Genomic DNA, 24,631 nt, shown 5'->3' with positions numbered 1-24,631 from the left:
AGTGGTATGAGGAAGACAATCGGAAGAGTAAAAGTGAGAAAACTCGTGGGTTGAGATAAAGACAGTTTAATAATTGAAATAAAACTAAGTATAATAATAATAATAATAATAATAATAATAATAATAATAATAATAATAGAAGAAGAATATGCAAAGCAAGTGATGCATGATGCAATTGCTCACCACCCACCGACCAATGCCCATCCCATCCCCAAGCAGTGGTCGCTGCCCCCCGGCCAACTCCCCCAGTTTCTATACTGAGCATGATGCCATATGGTATGGAATAGCCCTTTGGCCAGTTGGTGTCAGCTGTCCTGGCTGTGCCCCCTCCCAGCTTCTTGTGCACCTGGCCGAGCATGGGAAGCTGAAAAGTCCTTGAGCAGTGTAAACACCGCTTAGCAACAACTAAAACATCAGTGTGGTATCAACATTATTCTCATACTAAATCCGAAGCACAGCACTATACCAGCTACTGGGAAGAAAAATAACTCTATCCCAGCCGAAACCAGGACAATACCTCCTTTTGATATCTGTGATACTTAACTGACATTTCCTTTTTTTGCTCAGTTTTTGTTCTGGGTACTTAATATTGTGATATCATGATGCCACATCATCTGACAAGACTCCTCAGTCTAAAGGCAAGAACCTCTCCCTCTTATAAAAAAAGCCAAGGAAACTGTTTCACTGAAAAGAGGATAGAGCCATAATAGCAGATTTCTGGAAATCTAGAGGGCGTTGGGGGACAGCTGAGGATATCGGTGTCCTGTATACATTTCTGTGCAGGCAGTATTCTCGACCAGACAGTGCAATCCAGTGAATATAGATGTAGCATTAACAGCCTGTGGCCCTAGGTTATTCTGTTACCTTTTTATTTCTCTTTCATTGTTTGTTTCTGCAACTCATTTACCCTTGGACAGGAAAGATTTTCAAAAATATTTGTTCAAATGTCACAAGGTTATTACCAATGTTATCCAATTATTTATGTATAAGCTTTCATAATCCATTCTTTTTCCTGCTGAAGCTCATTGTATTTCCATGGCAAGAAATTGAACTCACCTGGCGAGTGCCATTTTAAATCAATTTATTTTAAATGACAGAAGCTTGCAGACATTCTAATTTTGGCTTAATAGCTTACTTGCATTCTTGATAAATGAGTTTCTGACTGTTTAAGCCAAAGAAGAACAAGCCATTTGACATCTAGTTTAATTAAATGAGTTAAAAGTAGTTTGGGCTACACTGATAATGTTTGTATCGAACAGCCCTGGGACAATCGGAATGGTTCTGCCATTCCCTGTGCCAGTGATGGGTCCCTGGCTTACACGCTTATATGGCTGTGTACTAGTGTAACTGACTGAAAAGTCAGGCTCTCCATTTTGTGAAAACATCTTGACTGCTTCTTTGTGTCATGTCACTTTTGTTTCTGGTGCTCCAATTATTTTTGGATTTCATAATACTGAGTTTTGTGTCACTGTATGGAAACTACAACAGTTGCTTCTCACATAAACCCACCTCAGACTCCACTATAACTGCCTTCCTCCTTTAAGAAATTGAACCTCAGTATGTGTCTAAGTGACAGACTGAGTTTTGTGTCTATGCTGATATACAGTAAGTAGTTTAAACGTAGGAATGCTCACTAGGATGGCATTGGGCAAATTAATTTGCTGCAGAGGGATAGCTTGCCTTTAAGTCACCAGATTTGGCTGCCGTCACAGTTTTTCTTCTGTTTGGCTGGTCTGGCTCTCTAACTGAGCAACAGCTGTATTTTCTGGGATAAACAGGTAGGAAGGAAAATTTACAGAACCCATAGGGATCCAGGGGAATCTTCTCTCCTTTTCTCCTGTTCTCAGGCCAGCTCCCTCCAAATCTCCTTTTACAAGCTTCCCCATTAGTCCTTCCTTGTACTTCTTGATGGAGGCACCCTGCTGCATGTCCTACACTTTCTTCTCCTCCAAAAGCAGGTAAACTTCAGATGCATACGTTTTCACTCACATCTACTTGTAGAGATGCAGAGAGCTAAGGGTGAGAAGTCTTTTCTACCTCACTCAGTGTCTGCAGCACAACCCAACAACACGTCATGGGAGAAGTGAAACCCTGCTTGCTCTACCAGCTGTTTTCATCTGGCATTGCTCATTACTGATATAATCCAGGACAAATGCTAAGAACTGATCATTGATACTTTGAGGCTGCAGGCCAGGAACATTGATTAAGGACTGGAAAATAAACAAACCAGCTTTCAGAAATTGGTGCAATGATTTGGAAGGAAACTAATGCCCTGGCTGTGTCCTGTTATTGGAACAAAAAGAGACATGAGAGGAAAATATGTTTTATTTTTCAGTAACACAGGCAACAACTGCCTACATTTGATAATGTTTTTAATTTAGCCTCTAAGATAGCATGCAAGTCCAGGAAGATTTGTTACCTAGTTTGAAACAATTAGTATGTTGTTCATCTGTCATGTTTTGTGAAGAAAGTGTGAGCTGAACACAAAGATCCTCCTATTCTTTTCTCCAAGGCATGAGATAACTTCATAAAAATGTCTTTTGGAAGAATTGACCTAGGAAATATTTTCATTCAAAACAAGAAAAATTTAAAGCATCATGAGATTAGTCCTATTGAGGCTGTAGAAAGGATTCAGAGATCTGATGTAGGGTGAAAATGAGTAGCTGAGTAAATCCAAATTGATACAATTTTGGCAGTAAAGTTCAAATAGTCAAAGATGTCCCTTAATGACAAAAAAGGACATTTAGGACAAAAGAAGAGTGAATAAGTCTGAGCTGTGAATAAAAATATGTTCTACCCCATTGCTTAAAACTAAATCAAGAATATAGCAACAAAATAAGCCGAGGGGACAGTGAACAATTTCAGTACATTTGCTATAGCTAAGACTGGAAACTCCACATTCCCAAGCACAAGCTCGCCCACCCCTGTGCAATTATAAAGTCCACTCATGGCACATGTCACTCAACACCACAAAAAGCAAGTGGAGAATTAGTAACGCTAAAGCTACAGATGACAAAGCTGAACAAGTTTATGAGTGTCACTGAAACAGATCAATCCTTTGATTGTACAAAGGCTACTGGTTCAATGGCCTTTGGGAGACCAGCAGTTATTGTTGCGATGCTTTTGAAATGGAGGGCTTTCTGCAGGATCCAATCGGTAGTTACATACCTTGTATGGAACAAATTATTGCAATTTAAGAATAAAGAACTTGAGCCTGCTCCCAATGATGTCAATAGGAAAACATCACTTACAACATGATTCCACAGTGTGGAAATGTTGTTTCACAAACGAGGACTGACCTCACCCTTTCATGTGTGGTTTTCTGAAGATTCTTGGGTTTAGGACTATAATATGTCTCTAGTTTATTACAAATGTTCACCAGAATGCATTTGTTAAGAGCCTGGTGAATGACGTCCACCCAACGTCAGTATTTATTGTATTCTTTATTCCAAGAGATGCTACCATTTTTTAATAGATTGCTCCTGTTTCTTGAGAATGAACTTACAAAGTAGGATACAATTTTTCTCCTGTTAAACCTTCAGGCTATGAGAGCAGCTCTACGGAAAAAAAAAAAAAAAAAAGGCCAGTTTTAGGCCACTATACACTGAGCAGTTGTGCATGCTATGCAGGGGCACTCCTTTAGCAATCTAGCAAAATCCAGTATAACAATCATATTGAAGGTGTTACCAAGCCTGTTAAAAGAGGACATATTAAATAATGCATGAAGGACTTTTAAAAACTTTGTTGTACCCACATGAAACTGTCAGTCAGCATTTAACCTCAAATATGTAACCAAGGTGTTTACAGTTGTTCCAGAATATTAAACTGTTAGAAGTGACACTCATCCGTCTCCAGTCACTAGCTCAGACCTCATCACAAAGGAATTGTTTTGAAAAGCTCCTCCCAAATTATGGTCATAACCCCAATGGTCAGACAGATGGTTCGCAGTAGTTAGGCAAAGAAAACTGCCAGCAGTATTTTCACAAAATAAACCTTATTCTGTCTTCTGTAATTCAAACAGTTCTGTGTCAACCTTAGGAGAAGGGCAGCAGGGAATCTTGTAGTTTCTCTCTATTTTATTTTGTCATCTCATGAGTGACTTTTATTTTCCATGGCAGAATTAATGTGTAGTCAAATAAAACAACTTGGACGCTATTCTTAAAATCACAAACCCAGATTAACACTGTGAATGATGCTTAGTATTTCCAGCCTCCTGCTCTATGATATCATGGCCTTGTATCATTTCTGAATAATCCCATTTTATGCAGTAGTTTCATCTCATTTCTATTGTTCTTTGTTTTTTGCGACGGCCATTTCTCTTGGCCATCACTCTGCATTTCTCTTTCAAATTTGTTTTTCCATGGATAAAACCTCCTGGTTGTAAGGATAAGATAGCTGAGGACATTTGAGCTGTTCGTGTTGGTTTTTTGGGGGAAAAAACCGCAATAGCCTCGGTGAGTCATGTTTTCTCATACACTAAAAAATACACTCTCCTAATAAAATGGAAACTAGATACAGAGATACATCATTTGCCTATTAAAAGTGAGAAAACACTTTCTATTGAATGAAAACATACATCCAAACCCCACTGGATTTGAAATTTCAGTCATTGGCAGTATTAGTATGTGCCAAAACAAAGTGGATTCATCATTTCTGTTCTGTAGATGTCAAAATTATTAGCGCATTTGGAAAAATCTAAAATTTCAGACTCTTAACAGTGCCGGCCTTTGTTAGATACCTGAAACTTCTTTCATGTATTGCAGGTTGTCTTTGTCAGCTGGTGTAAAAGCTTCTGGGACTGTGGACTTGTGGCACTGGACGATGTATCATTGAGCCTGGGAAGCTGCCAGGCTGCTGGTAAGACCATGTATATGTGTCGTCCAACAACTGCTACCCTTGTTAGTAAGAGTTCATTGCATACCAAGCCTATCCTACAGCTGCCTTCATCCCACTGTGGTTTCTTTTCTTTTATTTTTCCAATAAGTATTGCATAAATCCTATTTTTGCAGTAGCATACATACAGTGAGGACCAGGTTTTTTTCACAGGGGGTACCAGCTAACTCCTAATTAACTTCACTGACTCTGGTGCAGCTGTATATCGGTGAGCATTCCTTTTGGGGCATTACAATTTTAAAAAAAACAACAGCCCAACTGAGGGGAAAGTAGTTTTCAAATGGCTTTTAGGAAACCAGGAATGGACCCAAAAGCAGTATTTTCAAAACACAGCATTATTCTTTTTAGTCCAGAAGTACAGTTGTGCAAGGCGAAGACACAGTCCCTTGTCTGAGCTGCAGTTCTCTAATGAAGACAGATAAAAAGAGTCTAACTCTCACTTCTGTAGTGGGAGGAACTGAATGTTTTTGAGCAAGACTTTACCCTCTGATGTGCACAGGCTAACCTCTCTGAGCTCACCCAAACTCCCTCTTCTGGGGCTTTTTGAGGTTTGACAATGCAACGATTGTATCCTCATTTGGAAACCATTCTCATGAGACAGGCACAATCTATAATCCCATTCTTCTTCGGAATAAAGCCATGACCTTGAAATGGTGATGAGGCTGATCTACCATGCCATTTATATTCCCATGTAATAAGAACTTTTTAGTGACCTCTTTTGATTGGATTTCAAGCATTCAGGCAGCTAACCATTACAGAACAGAGAGAAGTCACATGTATAAAACAAGATGCCATTTTTCTAAAGTATTTCCGACAGTTGTCTGTTTTGCCTTTCTGTAGCTCCTAAGTAACTGAAAAGGAACCAAAGGTGCAGAACTGATACTTGGGTGTATAGTCATATAAGGACTTGTCACTGATGGCAGCAAAAAAATGCCCCAAAAATGCCCCAGAGTATGTGAGGCATCAAGGCTTCCTCCTTTCCAAAACATGAAAGCAGCTCAGAGTGTCTACACCTGAACTACAAATTCAGATTATAGCAGAAGACCTGACAGAAGCTTTCTGGCAAGCACCTGAATTGTAAACTTTCTCTCTTCTGCACCATCTAGTAGAACTGAAATAATGAAAATACTCTAGTAATTGCAGCTCTGTGGTCTGTTGTATGCAGTATTCGAATCTGGTGCCAGGGGAACATGAGAGCTAAATGTGGCGTTTGATTTCAGATCACAGAAACTCCAGTCTTTGACAAGACTCATTTAACATGCATGTTATACATGCTGGAGCTCATTAAACTGCTTGGGGTGCCACAGTACTGAAGAAAATTACACTGGTAGAGCCCCTTGCAGAGTAAGAGCTATGATGAGACAATAAACTGTACGAGATGTTTTAAAGGAAGACTAGGGGACAGATTTCCCCAAAGCTGTGAAGAAAATGGAACTAAATTTCGTACATCAATTTGAAGCTAACTTTTATAAGCTCCTGACTACTGTAAGTATTGCTAGGTAGATAGAAGTGATTTCAGCAGGTGAGTGAATGCAGTAGATTGCTTGTGTAATTTCTCCATATATCTGTCTAATGTATTTGCAGTTTTAAACAATGTCCTCTCCTTATAGATCTATTGCTGCCCAATCCTGGAGAGTGTACTTTTGAAAAAGATGAGTGTGTGTTTATCCAGAAGAAGAGAGGTCGTGGGAGTTGGCACAGGAGGAGGGGTCCAACTCCCACTTCTTACACTGGACCAAAAGGAGACCACACTACTGGGGTAGGTGAGTTAAGCTCCACATTGAACTTTCAGAACAGAGATTGATAGTTAATCAAAAATACTTCCAAATGATAACCTAGAACACAGAGAAAGTTTTTACTGTTCTGTTCAGAACAGTTATTAATCAAATGAAGTAAACACGTTTCTTAGGGACCCACGGATGGTTTTCAGAATGTGGTATTTAATCTGAATTATCTGCAGACCAAGTGGGTAATTCAGTCTTCATGTCCTAAAGCAGCCCTTTCCTTTGGGAGAAAAAAGGACAGGATGACTCTCCAGACCCTGCTTCTTCCAAACCCCTAGCTTACGTGAATATTCCCTGAAACTGAAAGGCAAACAAGTAGTTGGGGGCTCTTATGCATCAACACCTTCCTGTTCAAGCTTAGAAGAAAACATGGATAATAAAAGAGGTCCCACAAGACCCTTTGTCTTGAAATCTGCTCCATAACCTCACTTTCGTTATTTAAAGTATTTAGGCAAGTGGGGCCCCCATTAGCATGAGCGAGCACACAGAAAACTGCATCAGAATTGCCCCCACACCGGGGGCAGTACCTGGTGACTTTTGGAAATGATGAACTGTGTCACTGCGTTGGGTGCTCGTGTTCCTGCAGAAGAGGACCTTAGTAACAACTCTGCTGACTTCAGTATAGTGGATGAAACTGCCCTAAGGCTTGTGAACTTTAAATGCCTACATAGGCTTAAAAAGGGTTTTGGGGGCTTTTGGATTTGCCCTCCTTCACAGTGGTTAGCATTCATTCAACAAGTTAAAAAGTCAGTTGCAGACAAGCTGGATTATTCACAGCAGCCATCTATCCAGTCTGTTAAAAATTTTAGCTGGATTACAAAAGCAGTTGGCCTGCTCAAGGGGCTCACCAAAAGCTATTATTATTCTGTCAACTGTGATTGAGTGTAAACCACGTTAAGCATTAGCAAGCATAGTTATTTCAGCTGTGCATATGAAGTCTCGCTCTATGCAAGCTTAATTCAAGTTACTCTGGAAAACTGTTTTGTTCCTAGTTAACAAAATAATAAATTCTTCTAGTTAATAAAATAACAAATGTTTTGTCTTGTTTCTGATTTCTTTATCTAAAACGATACCTTTGTGCACGCTCAGCAAAATCTCCCTGTCTCCTGGTAAAATTTCTGTAATGGCTGCATCCTGAGCAAGGTATGGAAATTGACTAGAGAGATGTAAATTCATGGTGTGTAGGACTGTATGGCCAAAATCCTGTATGTGGAATTGAGAATGCAGATGGGAATGTTTCTCTTTGGCTTGAAATTCCAGATCACCAAGAAATTATGTTCTTCTATTGTTAATTCTAACCAGTACTGATTCTGGGTAGAAATATGAATAGCCTTCAGAGATAAGTAAGTTTTAAAGCTTAAAACTTCTCTTATGTGTTATGAAATAAAAATGAGAAACATTACTTACAAATCTGACCATATTCTGACCAGATCTATTGGCTAAGTTATCTAAGTGGAAAACATAGGCTATCTACAAATCAAGAACATTTTCCCAATAATGATACCTTTGTACTGTGGAATGACTTTCAAAAGGGAATATTGAAATTCTTGTCCCTTTTCCATTTAAAAATTAGATGACATTAGAGTGAATTAGATGACATACTGTCTGTCTTTGTTACCCGTGCTGTCCAGTTCTTCTGCATCAACTAGACATGTGATCATGAACTTTAAAATAAGTAAAAATTTTTCCTAACAGTTTTTAAAGTTCATTGGAGAATTTTTATTTTGAAATGTGGGTGAGACTCTTGGAGATGCATCTGTAGGCCATCTCTGTATTGTCTGTCAGACCCTTCTTTTTCTACAAAATATAATCCAAAAGGACTACATCACATTAAAGTTGGCGATTGTTTTGGTAGGTAACCAAACTCGGTTCCATAAAAGGATTCAACATTCAGGTTTGTTTGATGCTTTTTTTTTCCCCTCGTTATTCCCTAGCTAATCTATTTTATTCTTTCTCTTTCAAGTACTCTATATCCCAGCTCTTGTGTTTCCAAGGACGATAACCCTCTCCTTATAGTAGGAGCAATGCTTAAGAGTTTTTTGCTCAAGAAAAGGAATGGGCTGTTAGCACAATTTTCTTGATTTCTAAGGCAGAAACTGACTTTAGACCTATTTTCAGTTTATGTAGATAACTAAGTATTCTGAGATCTGAGGCTGATAGCTCAACTTTAGAACTGGTGAAGCAAGAGAATCTTTTAAGCCTGGCCTGTGACAACAATGTTTATTCCTTATTTCACACATCTTTTCGCAGCAAGATGCGCTCAGAAATACATGGATTTGAATTCACAAAACCAAGAGCTGATCTAGTCTTTCCAAAAGGTTTATAATATGTTTCAGGCCTTAGAACTAAAGGCAAGTTAGTTTACTATACTGTAGTATGAGCTGTACACTTTGATTTTTTACTCAAGGAACTTGTAAGCATCAAAATCCTCGCAATGGCTTGCACTAGGTTTGGTATAGCCTTGGAAATTCTCCAACACAGTGTACGAAATTATCTTTTCTTTACAGACCTACAGCTGTAGATAATCTTCCTTTTCACCCTTTCTTTCTACTGCTGCTCACCACCAAACTACAACCTGGGTTAGAGGGGATGTCTTCGGCATGGGTTTGTGTAGATAATAGGACTCAGAGTATCATGAGAGACACCCCAAGCATCCACCAGCTGCTCTTGCCCTGCTCTCAGCTTTTCTCTTGCCTCATTGATCCTTAGGAATCCCCTCTCTCCCTGAGGGCAATCTCACCGCCTGGACTTGTCATGGCAGAAGGGCAGCTTGTTTTCTCCACCACCACAAAAAGGGAGCAGTGGGACTGCATGAAGACCTGCTGCAAAATCCGAGTTCACTGCCTGCTGGCGGAGTGTGCGTCTCAAGACACAGAACAGCTGCCATATGCAGCAGACAGGACGTGGGGATGCTCCTCAGTCTTCTGACACACCTCAGTTTGCTCCACGTGGAAATAACTGAATGATGGATTGGGGGCGGGTGGGGGGGGAGTAATTTGCCTGCCACCAATTAATGACTAATTTTTCCACAGATCAGAGTTCATTATAATCTTTCATTCATTCATGGATTCTAGAGAGTCTGGTTTTCCTCACTTGTGTCTTCACATCTTGATCACAGAAATAAAAATATTATTGATGTCATATGTGATTTAAAAGAGGTATTTCAATTCATCTGCTTTGTTAATAGCATCAGCTCCAACCACTGCCTAAACTGTACCCTCAGATGTACATGCAGCTGTCCCTGAATGCCAATTAATCGACCACTGTCAGAATGCACTCCTGGTTTAAGAACAGCTATGATTTTTTCTTACTTCGTATTCCTTTCTGTTGCTATGTATTTCATCAGATATAAACAAGTTTTTAAGTGTTCTTATATTAGCATTCACAAACATTACAATTATTACACTATACAATTATTACAGCATCACAAATATTACAGTCTACGGCATAAAAGTCTTTATCAAAATAGTTTCAATCATAGTTTTTAATATAATGAACATGCTGAGAGAATGTATTCTACTTCGCTAATATTTGCTTGTGTATCTTTTTAAGGATACTACATGTATATAGAGGCATCCAACATGGTCTATGGACAGAGAGCATACCTAGTTTCAAGATCACTAAGAGGAAGCTCTGGAAAACAGTGCTTGACATTTTTCTATCACATGTATGGAGCTGGGACTGGATTATTAAGTGTTTATCTAAAAAAGGAAGGTGATGACGAAGACATTCCTTTGTGGAGGAGGACAGGGGAACAAAGCATCTCATGGCTAAGGGGACTGATAGAATATGAAAGTGATAGAAACTACCAGGTAAGAAAAAGCAAACAAAAAGCAGTCAAAATGGAATACTGAACTGAACTATGCTAGAATCCGTTTTGGGTTGTATAAAAAAAAAATAAAATGTTAAGAGGTAGATAGCATTGAAGGGGCACCTGAACAAGCTGAAGTAATGTGTAATTTCTTACAAATGAAGGTAGGTAGGGAATTATTAAAGACATTAATAGGTTGCAAGTATGGAAATAGTTCATTAATTCAAAATTATTTTTTTAAAGTATTTAAATGCTGTTTTCCCATCGTTTCTTGTCAGTAGTGGTAGTTTTTATTTAGATCACTTATGCAATTTCTTTTCCTTCAGCTGTCTAAAGCCCTGTCTAGCTTTGACATAACCACTAAGCTGTGATTAAATGGCTGCTTCTTACAGGATGGTCTTTCTGAGGTGGCACCAAAGGCAAGGGATGATGCAAAGCCAGAAAATAAAGCCTCTGCCTTTATTTTCAACAGGGCCATCATTTCAGTATTGCCAGAGACAAAGACCAAAGATGTGTGGGTTTTTTAAATCACTTTGCGTTAAGAGCCTGGAAATTACTTGGGGGGGAAAGGGGGGGGAAAACGACACCTTTTACTGAAAAGCAAGTTTAGCTTCATCAGTAAGACCACAACATAATATTGTAATGCCTTTTTTCCTCCTCAGGTCTTGCTTGCATATGGGCAACACACAGCAACACATTTGGGCTGAAAAGCAAGATAGAAATGCCACATCACTAGAGAAAATCTATCAATGGTCTATAACAAACAGCAATTTCTTTACAAATTGTGCGAACAAATTTTCTTCCTTCGGCATAGCACACACCCAAATTCTCTGACCAGGGCAATCAGTCCACTGATAGAGCACAGAAGTTCCTTTCCAAGAACCAGGCTCTCAGGACACACTAGATCCTTGAATAGACTGCATGGGCATTATTTTTTTTAGTCCTTCTTGTGGGTTTCACAAAAAGCTGTGTCTTACCTTTACAGATTATTTTTGAAGCGATCCGTGGTGTGTCAATCAGAAGTGACACTGCTATTGATGATATTCTGTTCCAGGCAGGACCCTGTTTAGGTAAGTTTAAACATACTTTGTTTCTCTTAGGAGACACCTGGCAACTCACAGTGCTTTCTGTAATTAGACAGGTGATAATTCTTCCTGTGAATCCCCACTGAATGGATCTGAATTTAGTATCATGCTGCTGGGCTAGGGCAGAATTTTTGTTTTCTAGTAAGATGCAAGACCATTCCCAGAATCTGGACTAGTAAAGATGCTGTAACACTTGTTAAAAACCATATGGCAGTCCCAGTTAAATCCAGCATGGTAATTACATTCTGTCTTATGCACAATAGAAAGACAAATAATTACAGTATTTCCCCCTTCTTTGTATTCTAGAAGTGGAAGAAATTCAGTTCTCATCAGGCTATCCTGACAGCTTAAATGAAATTGAGTATTAAATACAGTCTGCTGAAAGGAATGAAGTGCGTAGAAGATTTGGATGTGAGAAACTGCACAAACTGCCTATTTTAAAATACATTTTAAGTAAATACTGGACTGTTTTGAATATGCACCGATGTATAGGAAGAACTCAGAGCACTCATGTTCCTCACCTTTGCAATGAAATTATTGACTCAGGGCTTCTTAGATTGTTTGGGGTTATTTTATATTTTTTCTCTTTTGCATGAGGTATCAATTATTATATAAAGGCTTCCCATTTTGCACAGATCATTCATCTTAATGTTTGGTTTGGTTTTTTTTTAACCTTTCTGGTATATAGATAAAAAGAGGAAAGTAAAGGTTCAATATTATGTTATCTTAAATCTGCATTCAGTGAATGTTTTGTGTTGGGTACAGAATGGATTTTTGTTAAGGAAATTATAAATATTTTGAAATAATAAAGAAAATAGTATTAGCTACTAGTAATAGCCTACAGGTTAAGTGCAATTATTCATTATGACAAATCTCTCTGGGAAACTCTTAACACTCTGCTGACAATTTTTTGTGGTTTTGTATTCTTTTACTGTAACAAATATATTTGCTGTCCTTGCCAATAACAAACTCACTTTTAGTGTTCCAGTATAATTCAGTGTAAGCTGCTGACATTTTGAACTATATGAAATGAAACCCTTTGAAGCCATGTTTTCTGGCATACAAGTCTTTTTTTTTTTTTTTAAATAAATCAGTTTGTACACTCACAGAGAATGTACTTACACTTTACCCAACCACAGATGCCTTGCATTTGTATTAATAGGAATCTGAATTCACACAACTTGTTAATTTTTAAGATTGTATGTGTTTGTGTGTAAGGTTTTGTTTTAAAATTATTATAACTTCCTAATAAAATGTAACTTTGAAAATCATCTTATTGCTCTGCTCTAGACTTTATAGTTCTTGGTGTAACAAGAAACAACTGAACCTAATATAACAGCCTGAATTCAATATTTTGAATACGAAGAGAATGAAATGTGTGGGTCACATCACCTAAGACAGCTGACAGAAAGCAATCTGATCTGCTGCAGGAAGTTCCTGTATTGAGCCGTAGAAATTATTCTTACAGCCACGACATTCAAGCTGTTGCTGCCAGATGTGAGCCCTGAAAAGTGGCGATAGTCTTTGCTCCTTTCAGGACAAAGTATACATTTTTCTTAATGGCCTATAAGGATCAACAGCACCTGAGACAATCTGGCCCCTTGCATCTTCAGTAAGTTTTCATTTTGGTGACACAAACAATTGAAGAGATTGTTCAGTTAAATACATTCAGTACTAACATATTTATTTGACCACACAGATTGAAGCAGTTTATTATTTCCTGGAGACTGAGGAAGAGCCAAAAGGAATTGACATCTTAACTGCTTGTCCTGGCTACCTACAGTCCATGTTGGCAGCTGGTTACGAACACATCGTTCTTGCTAGTATTCTGAAAATGAAAGCAAGCAGAAACAACGGATTGTTTCCTAAGAGTCAGTACAGTTTACAGTTGTTCTGTAAAGCTTATGCTTTGGTATCAACATTCAGATCAAATTATCTAAGCAGAAAACAAGTGAAAATGAAGTGGTTAAAATCATCAGGCTTGGTGGTTCTCCATACTTCTGATGTGGCTTTTCTGTAAATGAAGTGAAGAACAAAGTATAACTACTGGATTCCTATCTCTAACAGTTTATGCAACTCTGCTTCCCTCCATCAGAGTGACCAGATTTAGGCTGATATGAATAAGAAAATAAGCAAAGTACTCTATTCTGCTCTCCACTGAGCTTTCTCTAGGGACCTCACTGGTACGATGATTTTGTCAGTATCACTGGGGGTAGTATTTATCCATAGGGTGTGAAGCACTGTCCTGACCGCAAAAAAAAAAGCCTAAGTTCTTCCTTCAGTCGGGAACAACAGCACCTTTCCACCCATTTCTGCTGCAGGAATTAAAGAACAGAGGGGGAATTTGAAAGGTGGATTTAAATTACTTTAGTGCCTATTGAATATCAGTTTACAGAATAGGAAATTCACAGACCAGTGAAAGAATGGCTGCAAAACATCTGAAAACTAGGGAAGGTGCATTAAGATTTCTCCACTGGCAAACTTCAGTTTTACAGTGAGGTAAAAAACACTCCATCAGCTCTGTCCAAATAGGAAACTCCCCATGCAACTGATTTCGGCCCTGGATCCATTTTTATTTACTATTTGTTCCTTTCTCACTGCTGCAGTAGCTGTACAGGGACCACAGCAGGGCAAAGAACAGTTCCGAGACTTGCTATACTAGGCCTGTTTACTGTCCGAAAATTTCTTCAAAAGCTACTGGAGAACCTACAATTGCTTTGATCCCAGTTGTGGCACAGTCCCTAAAATGGAAATTAAAAAGAAACCTTCAAAAGCAGCTGTAACACCCCAAACATTAACAGGCTTGTATTTGATTGCTCTAAATGTAGCTTTGTGCTGGAGTGGAACTGAACTTGTCCTGAGATCAGAGGAAAAGTCCTTTTACTGCCCTCTTGTTTAATACTCTTTTTATTCTTTAAATATTTTCCGTTAGTTGACATTTTGTCATTATCCTTATTAATTTCCAAAAAGAAGGCCAAATCCAGATCTCAGTAACACCAATGGAAAACCAGAATAACAACATAAAATATCATTGTAATTCTAGCTTTACACTAATGTAAATGAAACTGTATTCTGGCTGGTGATTGTGTCACACCAAAATAAACCTAATATAAATCCAACTTTACAGTCATGAAGCTTCACTAAAACAGCTCAAGCTGAGCACTAAAAGACCTGGCATTTTATCTACTTGGATCTGAACACAGCTCACAGGTGTGACTGCCCGCACTCAAGAGACCCACTGCCCCAGAAGGACCACTGTGTAAGGTAAAAGGCTGGAAGAGAGCACGCTTTTCCTGCAACATGACACACTGACATTTTGAAAAATGTCAGTGTGCCTACCCCTCACATTTTGAAAAAGAGACAACATCAGTCTCGTCCTACCTCAAACAAAACACTAGGTGTCAGATGTCAAATTTACTTAATTTTAATGTTTCCTTTGGAAAAACATTTCAATTTGTGATTTCAAGTTTCTTAGTTGCTTAAGTATGAATGAATAAACTTTCAATACTCCTTTACATTACTTTGATCTATATTCATCTTCTTGCTGTTTTCCTCCCATCCTCCCTCTGTTGTTTTCCTGTCCACCTCCTGCACCCTTCTTTTTTTCCACCTGTATATGGTTTTTATGAACATCAGCATTTTGGTCTCTTTCTTAGCTAACTGCATATTCTGCTATGCTCCTATGCTCACTGCTAAGTACTGTGTTACATCTTGCTGCCCTTATGTTCTGTATTAGCTTTTACATCCTCCCTCTCTTCTTTCAAGAACGCCTCTTGGTCCAAGCACTGCCTACTTTGTGGCCTTTGCTGTCTCCTTTTTCCAGCTCTTACCTGCATCCATACTTACCAGATCCTGGAAAATGCTCCCTGACAAATTCTGGGAAAAAGAATTCAGCAGTCTCTAGTGGGAATATGTTGAAATGGTTCCTTAATCTACCACCTCCTTCTCTTTTGGCTGGAAGTCACTGTTACTTAATGACTCCAGCTCTACCCTTTTGGTCTGCAAGCTTAAGACATAACTGATTTAGGAGACTACAATTTTTATTAAGTAAAACATTAACAACTAATAAATCAACTAATGTTCTAATTAACTAATAGACACACCAGTGTTACTAATTTACAGTGATACAATTTCGCACTCTATTACACAGCTACTCAAAGCTATTATCACAAATCTTAAGAATGACATACTTCCGATTTTATCACCCTCTCTCCTCCACACCACATAGTACTAGGGTGCATTTCTATGCTTCTTTATTCTTCCACACCAAGTCTTCTGGACATGGACCTGGTGGAGAGTCCAGTGGGTTATCCAAAGTGGCTGTCTGATGTCCTGGTGGGATTGGACATGCAGGTCAACTTCATTACTATCTGTGGGCATCTGCACTCATACTGTTGGAACAGAAGTCCCCTTCATTCTTTAATGGCTCTTAATCTTTCCTCCCTCATTTTTTCCCTGTATCTGGAACAACCTGTTCACTACCCTTGTACCTCCCTTTATCTAGCTAAATTCCCCTCAAAGAAGCAACCTGTCTTAAATTACTTTTTCCTCATTGGTCCCAATTCTGCAACATCCATACCCAAAGATGCTGTTCTGATGTCTTTACCATGGCAGTCTCGGTCTTTGCAGGGTATTACAGATACAGTTACTTAGGTACAGGTGACCTTGCAAGCCTCCGCATGCCAAGTATCTAGTTCATATTGGAAAAACATTGTTTTCCTTGTAAACTTTCTAGGACAAATCACTCTAGTTATGTATCGATTCCTTTACATAGTTCCACTTAAGCATAAGCAGTTTCTTATCTCTGTCTTTCAGCAGTGTTACTCAGCTTCTTGGTCCCTCGTAGATGCTTTGGCTAGTTATGAGGCCTTGTGCTCCAGCAGGAACTCTTGGTCCGAGAGAAAAAATAAAGCATGTGGGAAAGGTAAGGCGTCTGCAGGAATCTCAGTGACAATGGCGATTGCCCTGCAGTCAAGATGCCAAAATCTCACACACACACACATTCCTCTAGGAGGATCATTTATAAAAAACATCTATCCTTCCTACCTACTTCCCGATCTCTGAAGTAACACATGTAAAACATGTATTTCCTGTTATTTTTGTTAAAAATTAAGCAAATGTAAACAAACCCAGACAGGCGTTGGAATACGAAAACAAGAAGACTTTGCTCGCCCGGAAACCAAACCTGTCCCCAGGAAGGAAAGTGCCCACCTCTGAAGCACTGGCCACCCACTGCTCGGCTGTGCTGCCACCTCGTGGGAAAGCCGATACCACCACTCACCCGCGCCGCGTGACGCTGCCCAGCCGCTGGGAAAGGGCCGCTACCGGTAGCGGGCGGTGACAGCCCAGGGGGCCAGGGCCTGCAGCCCCGAGGCCTGCCCAACGCCCTCCCACCCCGCTCCGGGCAGGGGCCTCCGAGAAGCACGCTAAAGGCGAGCCCCGGTGCCGGTCGCCCCTCTTCTGAGGGACGAACGCTGGGGGGAGCCGCCTCCGGGGGCGCGGCGCAGGCACCGGCACCTTTCCTCCGCGCAGCGCCCGACCCTTCACGCCCCGCGCCGCCCCACCGCAGGGCACGCTGATTCCTCCCGCCGGCCGGGACGGGCCTAGGCCGCGCCTCACGCCCGTTAGACCGCACGGCAGCCTCAGCGCCGGGGAACACGAGTACGAGCACGGCCCGCCGCCTCCCGCCTCGTTCTCTGAAACCGAAAGCACCACAACACCCCACCCTCCCTCCCGGGTGCCCCTTATCACCCCGCTGCCCTCCAGCCAATGGGAACCAGCGCAGCAAGCTGCAAGCCGATGAAAAGCTTCACCGCGGCTTAGTCCCGCCTTACCAGCCAATGAACGCGCTCCTCACCTGCCCGCCGTTTTCCACCCGCCAATGAGAGCGAGGCGCGGGGCGCGTCTTCGCGGCTGGGGATTGCGGGCGGGCTATGCGGGGAAGATGGCGGTGGCAGCGCCGGGGAAGAGGAGCCTGGGCGCTTGTCATCTCGGCGCCGGCGGCAGCCAGCGGGCCGTCAGAAACAATGAGGCGCGCCCCCGCTTCGTCGAGGGCTCCATTGTCAGGATCTTCATGGAGAACTTTCTGTGAGTGAGCGGTACGCGTTTTCTCCTCCCAGGTGGCGGCGGCCGAGCGGCCGCCATTGGCCGTGGGGCGCCTGTGGGCGCTGGCGTGTGGGCTCCCTGCCGTCTCAGAGGCGGGTGGCTAGCTTGGGCAGCCTCGGCTTCTTTCCCTCCCCGCCCCGTTTTAAAGCGGGTGCCGGGCTAGGGACCTGGTTGTTAAGTCAGGAGGGCCAAAGCTGGAGCAGTGGGCTGGCGAGGCAGGGACGCGCTCGCTGCAGCCGTTCTCCGCCGTGGTACACGGAGCGGGGAGTCACCCTCGGTTAACAGGGGGCCTTAATAAGACCTCGGATACCGAGGCGAATCGGGGCTGGAAGAGGGAGTGCGTGAAACGTTTTTCCATGGAAGGTGATGCCTTGCTCGGAGGGGGGAGAGGACCTGCTGTGTGGATTACGCGTCCTGTAGGTTCTTAGCGCAGTGTCGCTTCCGTGGGGGTGTGTTCCCCAGTGGTGGTCGTGTCGGCCTTTCTTCTCCTAAGGTGGTGGCTCCTGTCCATGTCAGCCTCTGCCAGATTTTTTTTCTCCCACTTAGGTGATTGTCAAGCAGTGGAGGAGGGGAGAGTGCAGAAGATGTGCACAGGGCAGCGGGGACGGGCCTTGGGAACCATTAGGATAAAGTATCATCTGTGGTGTTATGTTTTCCACGAGCTTTCTCCAGCTTCTGTGTATTGGGAGTACCGTTCTGTTTGGAGCTATTTATAGTTACTAGTAGAAGTTTTCAGGCCATTTTCTTATGGCTGGTATGCCGATAGCTCCATGTCAACCTTCAAAACAGTTCTGAGTAGTGTACTTCACGGGTCACGCTACAGATGTCAAATGAAGCTTCAAACATAGTAGTTTTAAGCCTCAGCATTAAGGGTTCAAATACCTTCCCTTCCAGAAGTACATGGGTTATGTTATTGTCTTACCATTAACTACTTTCTGTTTCTTCTTTGGTGCAAGTGTCTCAGTTCCTCTCTGCATGTTTAGTACAGTGTGGGAACAGAACATCGAATGGTGGAGTTCATTATGAATTTGGGATGTTACTGATCATACCAACATTAATGATTTGTCTTGAATTTGTGTGCTAGGGCTTAATCTCTTCCTGTAGTTGCTATTGCAGTAGGCATGCTGGATGCACACGATTAAAGATGTCTAATACAATTAAAAAAAAATCACTGATAACAAGCTAATGTTTTACATTCTTGTAACTCAAGAAAGCTACTGCATGATATATCAATACGGAATTCCACAGACTTCTTGCAGAGCTTAAGACCCAAGTACGTTGTACGAGTTAGACGAGTGGAATCTCCTTCTGTGACTGCAGTGCAGCAGGCAGCTGGAATTAAATGTAACCGACTTGACTGAATTCAGTCAATTTTCTTTCTGTCTTTTTTTTTTTAAATATGTAAAATATTATGTAAAAATATGATGCCCTAGTAAAGTCAATAGAAATTGTCGTTTTGTGGCTGGATTTCATTCTTTATAATCTTTTGTGTTGAAGAAAGTTGTTGTGAGTACTCTGGCTGGTAGAAATGTATTCCACAGCATTTTATTGTAAAGTTAGTTTTCACTCTGAGATTTTCTTACAAAACAGTATTTGATGATTGAGTCTAGATTTGATAAAGTTATCTGTCATATTTAATATGATCATAAAGTGTTTTTAAGCAAGTAAAATTTTTTTAAGGTGACATACTGTTTATAAGGTTCAAAAAAATTGTTGTCCTTTCCAGAACGTATGACATCTGTGAAGTACGTCCAGGACCCAATCTGAACATGATTGTAGGTGCTAATGGAACAGGAAAGTCAAGCATTGTTTGTGCCATCTGCCTGGGACTGGCTGGAAAACCTTCCTTCATAGGGCGAGCTGATAAGGTAGCTATGAACTTTTGTAATTTTCATGTTTCATCTGAATTTCTTTAAGAGCCCTGTCCAGCAGAGGAGGGGGGAAAAGACTGTCTTCCTTGATTTGCTTTATTTTTTATAAAAAGGTGTCCAAATTGTAGAATAACCTGATCCAGAGAGAAAGACTTTTACCAAAGAGGGTTTGTCTTACTTCACTACTTGTTGTCTTGGCTGAATTATGTAATGGAAACACCTGAATTGTACTGGAACCTGAGTAGACTAGAGGTTATATTTGAAGATGTCTAAGCCTCCACAGTGGGGTGGGAAAATGCCACCTAATGCATAAGTAACATTTGATCAAAAATACCAACTAAAGGAGAAATAAAAAAAAGGTCTAACAAATTTCCAAGTACATAGAACCTGTAGAAATAACATATCCTTAATGTGTCTGAGAATTTATCTAAAAGGATGGAGCAACTGATCTTTGATTTAAATGGAAGTTGGATTGGTTTGGGTTGTTTTACTATTATTTTCATTTTTTGCTCCCAGGAGATCACGTGTTGACATTATAGTAGGAAGTTTGTACCATCAAATTTTTAAGTTTTGCTCTTGCCTTCTTGGATATTCTGGTTGGATGGAATATATTTCAGTAGATCTTTGGTCTGGGAGGACTGAATCTGGGTACATATTCCCTGGTTGCAGCTCAGTCTTGAGCAAATGTGAATATGGAAATTGACTGCATGGCAGCACTCTGTGTTGGTATTTTTATTGGCTTTTCATGTTTATATATTTTTATACTATTGGAATTGGCAGTCCGGTTAGTACCAATGTATGTCAATGTCTTTCATTTGTATTACCATTGTTCCCCAAATTCATGAGAACTTCTTCCTCTCTGTGGATCTGGTGATTATAACTTGTTAGGTTTTGGAGGCTGAAATTGATCAGAAATTGTTAACCTGTGGAGGAAGTTCTAATGCTGGTAGTTGATGAGGAAGATAATAGTGTCTTCCTTTATTTTTAGTTAATACACAGCCATAATAAGTTTTAGTTTTTAACTGTAAGTTTTCAATAAAATATCCCATTACAGTAACTGTATTATACAAATACATATTTTTGTAAGAGATTACATTTTAATACACTGTTATTTCACAATAATAACTTCTATAATTAATTTTGTAGGTTGGTCTCTTCGTAAAGCAGGGGTGCTTGAAAGGTGTAGTAGAAATTGAACTGTAAGTAGTAAAATTGTATTTCCTCATGCATTTTTAATTAGATTATTTCCCCACACAGTCATTCACAAAGTTGTGAAAAAAAATCTGGTGTACAGAGGTCTGTCTTTAAGCTGGTGATTTACTTTTTCTTTTTTTTTTTTTACCCAGACTTAAAAATTTTAAGGTTAAATAATTACCATGTGAGAAATAAGCAGTGATGGCTGGTCTTGATTTCGCTTTCTTAAGCATTTTATCTTGTCTTGATCTACAGAGAATATATAGATAAAGATTGCTGCATATGCTGTGTTTAGCTTTTGATTACATTTAAGGTTCAGATGATTCAGATCCAGTCAGTACTGCCATCATGATGTAGTGGTTGGAAATTATTTTTAAAGAAGAAAAAAAAAAAACAAAGTCTAAGTTCTAAAACCAAATATTCTGCCTTCACTTTCTTATACTAATACTGCTGGTATGAGGGGATCCTCTGCATTCTTGCTGAAAACATCATATACTGAAAGAACAGAAGAGGAAAAAAAAAAGGTAGATCTGACTAATTCCAGCTAATGGAGTCTTCTCAGTAAGCTTTTGCAAAACAGAGCAATTGAAAATCATTTGGACTTACTCTGTAAAATTCCATCAGTAACTTGTGGTTACAGGGCAATATTACATGCTTCCTGTAAAGTTTTGGGGTTTTTTTGACAACTGAAGAGAGACTGTCCTAATAGAGTTCCTTAATGGATGCTTTTTTGTGGAGATCTTAACATAAAGCTGCAGTAGCACAGGTGGTTTTGATAAGCCTTAACCTGATCTGTTTGCCTGAACTACATAGATCAGAGCTGATCAACTGATTCAGAGCCTGAGTTAATTTGTGTAACAATTGGCCACCCTGATCAGATTGTATAAGAAGAAAATTGTGTTAAGGAAAAAGATAATACTGAAACAGGTCTTTGAAAAAATCCTATCCACTTTCATTCTTGTGGGAGTGATCAAGTAAGACATTCTTTGGAGACTGGCCAAGCAGTGGATCAGGAGGTAGGATGTTTTTCAGGTAGATGGTGTGATTGTTTCAACATAGGTATATCCCAATGTTACTTGAAAGTCTGAAGAGAGACTTGCAGTATGTGAAGACTCAGCATTTTTACTGTAATGGTTGCAAGGTAATTCAGTCCTTTGTCTACTTGGTAGAAAATATTTAAATGCAACATCTAAGGTGAGAGAGCAATGATGCAGAAGATTGCTTTTTGACAGGAATTTAAAAATTTGAATTCTATAAGCACGCACTGTCTTGGTTGAATTTGGCCCTTGGATTGTAACTAAAATCAAGAGTTCTAGTAGTAAAAAGTCCTTAATTTGATAAAAGTAAGTAGCATGGCTTTGTCAGTCTTTTAAAGGAAGTCTGGTATATTAAAATAAGGTAGTTGATACTTGGGAGGAAATAATCATACAGTCTTCAAGAAGTAGGCTCATATCCCCATGGCACTTATTCCAAACACTAGAATCTGTTGAATTACTCACTTCTACTTTGACTTTTATTCTGAAGTCTCCTAAGGTACATGGCCTCCAAACTGTTATGAGCCCTTATCCTCCATCTTTAACAATATGCTGACCGAACAGGCACTAGACAATTTCTAAGTCAAAGTGGTGACCAAAATGTCAAGAGTTTATGACTACCTCATTGCTCATTTGTTACTGAAGCATCTTAACCAGACTAAATTTTTGCAGATAAGTGTTGAGCTAGAGAACTAAGTGGACAACTGATGCATCTTTGCTGTTCTTAAAAAGCAGAAAATGAAAACAAACTCGTGTTTTTCATACTGTATGATACTATTTTTATTCCCAAATGGAATCTTTATACACAGCTTATTGGTGTAGTTCTGTACGCTAACATTTTTTACTTTAAAGGCATAGTATTAGTGTGCACCTCCTGCATACCAACTTTAAAACTTACTAAATGTCATATTAAAAAAATACACTTTTATATAAACTATTCACATCTGTAAAAACTTTTAAATGGTTTATAAATTCAGCATGAGTATGTAATTTATATAAATAACTTCCTCTGAGTTAAGATTTGCAGATATTTTTGATGTTTTCCATGTGAGATTAATTCATCACTGAAGTACTGGATGTTTTCCGAAGCATAAAATGTGAATCTGCTGCTACTGTCCAGTTAATTTATATTAAATATTTGGATATCTAGAAGTTTTAATACCATAATTCTAACATACTTTGACACTTGGTAACCTTTGCGTATTCTCAAAAGTGTAAACAATTTTTATTAATCAGGTCTAAGACGCCTGACAATATCACTATCACACGTGAGATTCAAGTGGTGAACAACACATCAGCGTGGTTTATCAACAGAAAGCCAACAACCCTGAAAACAGTAGAAGAGCAGATTGCAGCCTTAAACATCCAGGTGGACAACTTGTGCCAGTTTCTTCCTCAGGTATGAATGAATTTTGAAAGACAGTGGGTGCAAATGGAGTGCTGTGTTTTGAGTGGATTTTGTTGCTGCTTAGCTTTTGTAGCGCTTCAGTGATTTAATGGAACAGCACATAGAATGAGAGGGGTGAGATAGCCATACTGATGTGATGGTGAAAGAAAGGAGGAACTGTTGTGACCTTTAAGGCTCACTAATTGGATGGTTTTGTACCTGCTGTCAGTTGACACTGAAAGAAAAGCTGCTGATGTTCCCCATGTTGGTGTTTGAGTAGCAGCATTAGCAGTGATATCTCTCTGTCCTGTCTGTGCTGCTGTAGGGACAAAAAATCTGTAGGGAAATTTTTATAAGGTCTTGACATCTAGCACTTCCTCTGTACCTTTACCTGCATGGTTCCTGTAGTTCTGCATCCCTGACTTTCCCCGTCAACCCCTGCATGCACTTTTCCATGGTTATATCCAATCAGTTCCTCAGGATTGGATCCTGTACTTGGTAAGTGAAGGGGAAGAGTTGTCTGGATTTCTTTCTCCAAAAAACAGAAAGCAGTCCTCCTAAATGACTCTACAGTTGCAACGGAGACTGCTACTAGAGCCTTTTTGGTAACGTCTGTGGCTCAACAGTTTCTTGAGCATAGCGTAGGATTTAAAGATATTTAGCATCAAATTATGTAATAAAATAATCCTGATGGAAAATAGCTCCTAAAGGATAGAGAATATTAAAGAACACTACAAGCAGTTTCCATACCTGAATCCATGCTCAGGCATGTCAGGATTTCTGTGTAGATAACTAAGTTGCCTCACAATTGTACCTTAACAAAAGTTATGACAGATTCCTTCCTAAGACCTTCCCAGTTGATGCGGATCATCAAGGATGGTAGTAAAAGAAAACCTTATCAGAGCCTAGCCAACCATGGGTTTATTGTTCTATTCAAGGAGAAGTGCATTCAAGGAGACATGCTGAAAAACATTAAAATTTAGAAAGCTAATATTGCAGAAACAAAGATTCTGTGGTTTGTTTTTTTATTCACAATATTTCACAAATATTCAGTATTTCACAAATATTCACAATATTTGTCTAGAGTAGAACTTTCTGCATACTCTGCCAATGTAACTTTTGTGTTTAAAACGACTTTTTTTCTTTAGTATATAAATGTCAGTTCAGTGAATATTACTGTGTTGAAAGTTTTGGTTTATTTGCTCTCTGCCACTGTAGCAATGGCAAGCACACCTTTCACTCCAGTCTTGGTTTTGAGCTGTTCCTCTGCCTTGAACAGCAGCAATGCTTCCTGATACCCTTGGCTGCCAGCCTTAATATTAACTTCTATATTGCTTAACTTTTGAGTTAATCATAGCATTTACACTGGGAAGGTGTAGCCTCAGCAGCCTGAGAACCAATATTAAGAATACAGTGGAATAAACCCTTTGTCTCTACTAAACTGTCTTGTTCAGAATAACGATAGCC

At 39.8% G+C, this 24,631-nt stretch overlaps 2 protein-coding genes across 3 annotated transcripts in view; both read left to right on the top strand.

The window, feature by feature from the left end:
- MAMDC2 (MAM domain containing 2) overlaps nt 1–12,072 on the top strand; it is a 63,453-nt gene extending 51,381 nt beyond the window's left edge. The window contains exons 10-14 of the mRNA XM_072859643.1: nt 4,764–4,857; nt 6,504–6,656; nt 10,230–10,489; nt 11,474–11,558; nt 11,880–12,072. Of these exons, the coding sequence (XP_072715744.1) occupies nt 4,764–4,857; nt 6,504–6,656; nt 10,230–10,489; nt 11,474–11,558; nt 11,880–11,941 (654 nt within the window). The 3' untranslated portion in view covers nt 11,942–12,072. The remainder of the gene's footprint in view (nt 1–4,763; nt 4,858–6,503; nt 6,657–10,229; nt 10,490–11,473; nt 11,559–11,879) is intronic.
- A 5,437-nt stretch (nt 12,073–17,509) lies between these two features.
- The window catches only part of SMC5 (structural maintenance of chromosomes 5), a 50,007-nt gene continuing 42,885 nt past the window's right edge, over nt 17,510–24,631 (top strand). For both annotated transcript variants that reach the window (XM_072860175.1, XM_072860174.1), the window contains exons 1-4: nt 17,510–17,660; nt 19,405–19,546; nt 20,696–20,748; nt 23,014–23,176. In XM_072860175.1, the coding sequence (XP_072716276.1) occupies nt 17,518–17,660; nt 19,405–19,546; nt 20,696–20,748; nt 23,014–23,176 (501 nt within the window). In that variant the 5' untranslated portion in view covers nt 17,510–17,517. The remainder of the gene's footprint in view (nt 17,661–19,404; nt 19,547–20,695; nt 20,749–23,013; nt 23,177–24,631) is intronic.

This window comes from Ciconia boyciana, chromosome 4 (assembly GCF_034638445.1).
Source record: "Ciconia boyciana chromosome 4, ASM3463844v1, whole genome shotgun sequence".
Classification (NCBI taxonomy): domain Eukaryota; kingdom Metazoa; phylum Chordata; class Aves; order Ciconiiformes; family Ciconiidae; genus Ciconia; species Ciconia boyciana.
This window is presented reverse-complemented; position numbering and strand designations above follow the sequence as displayed.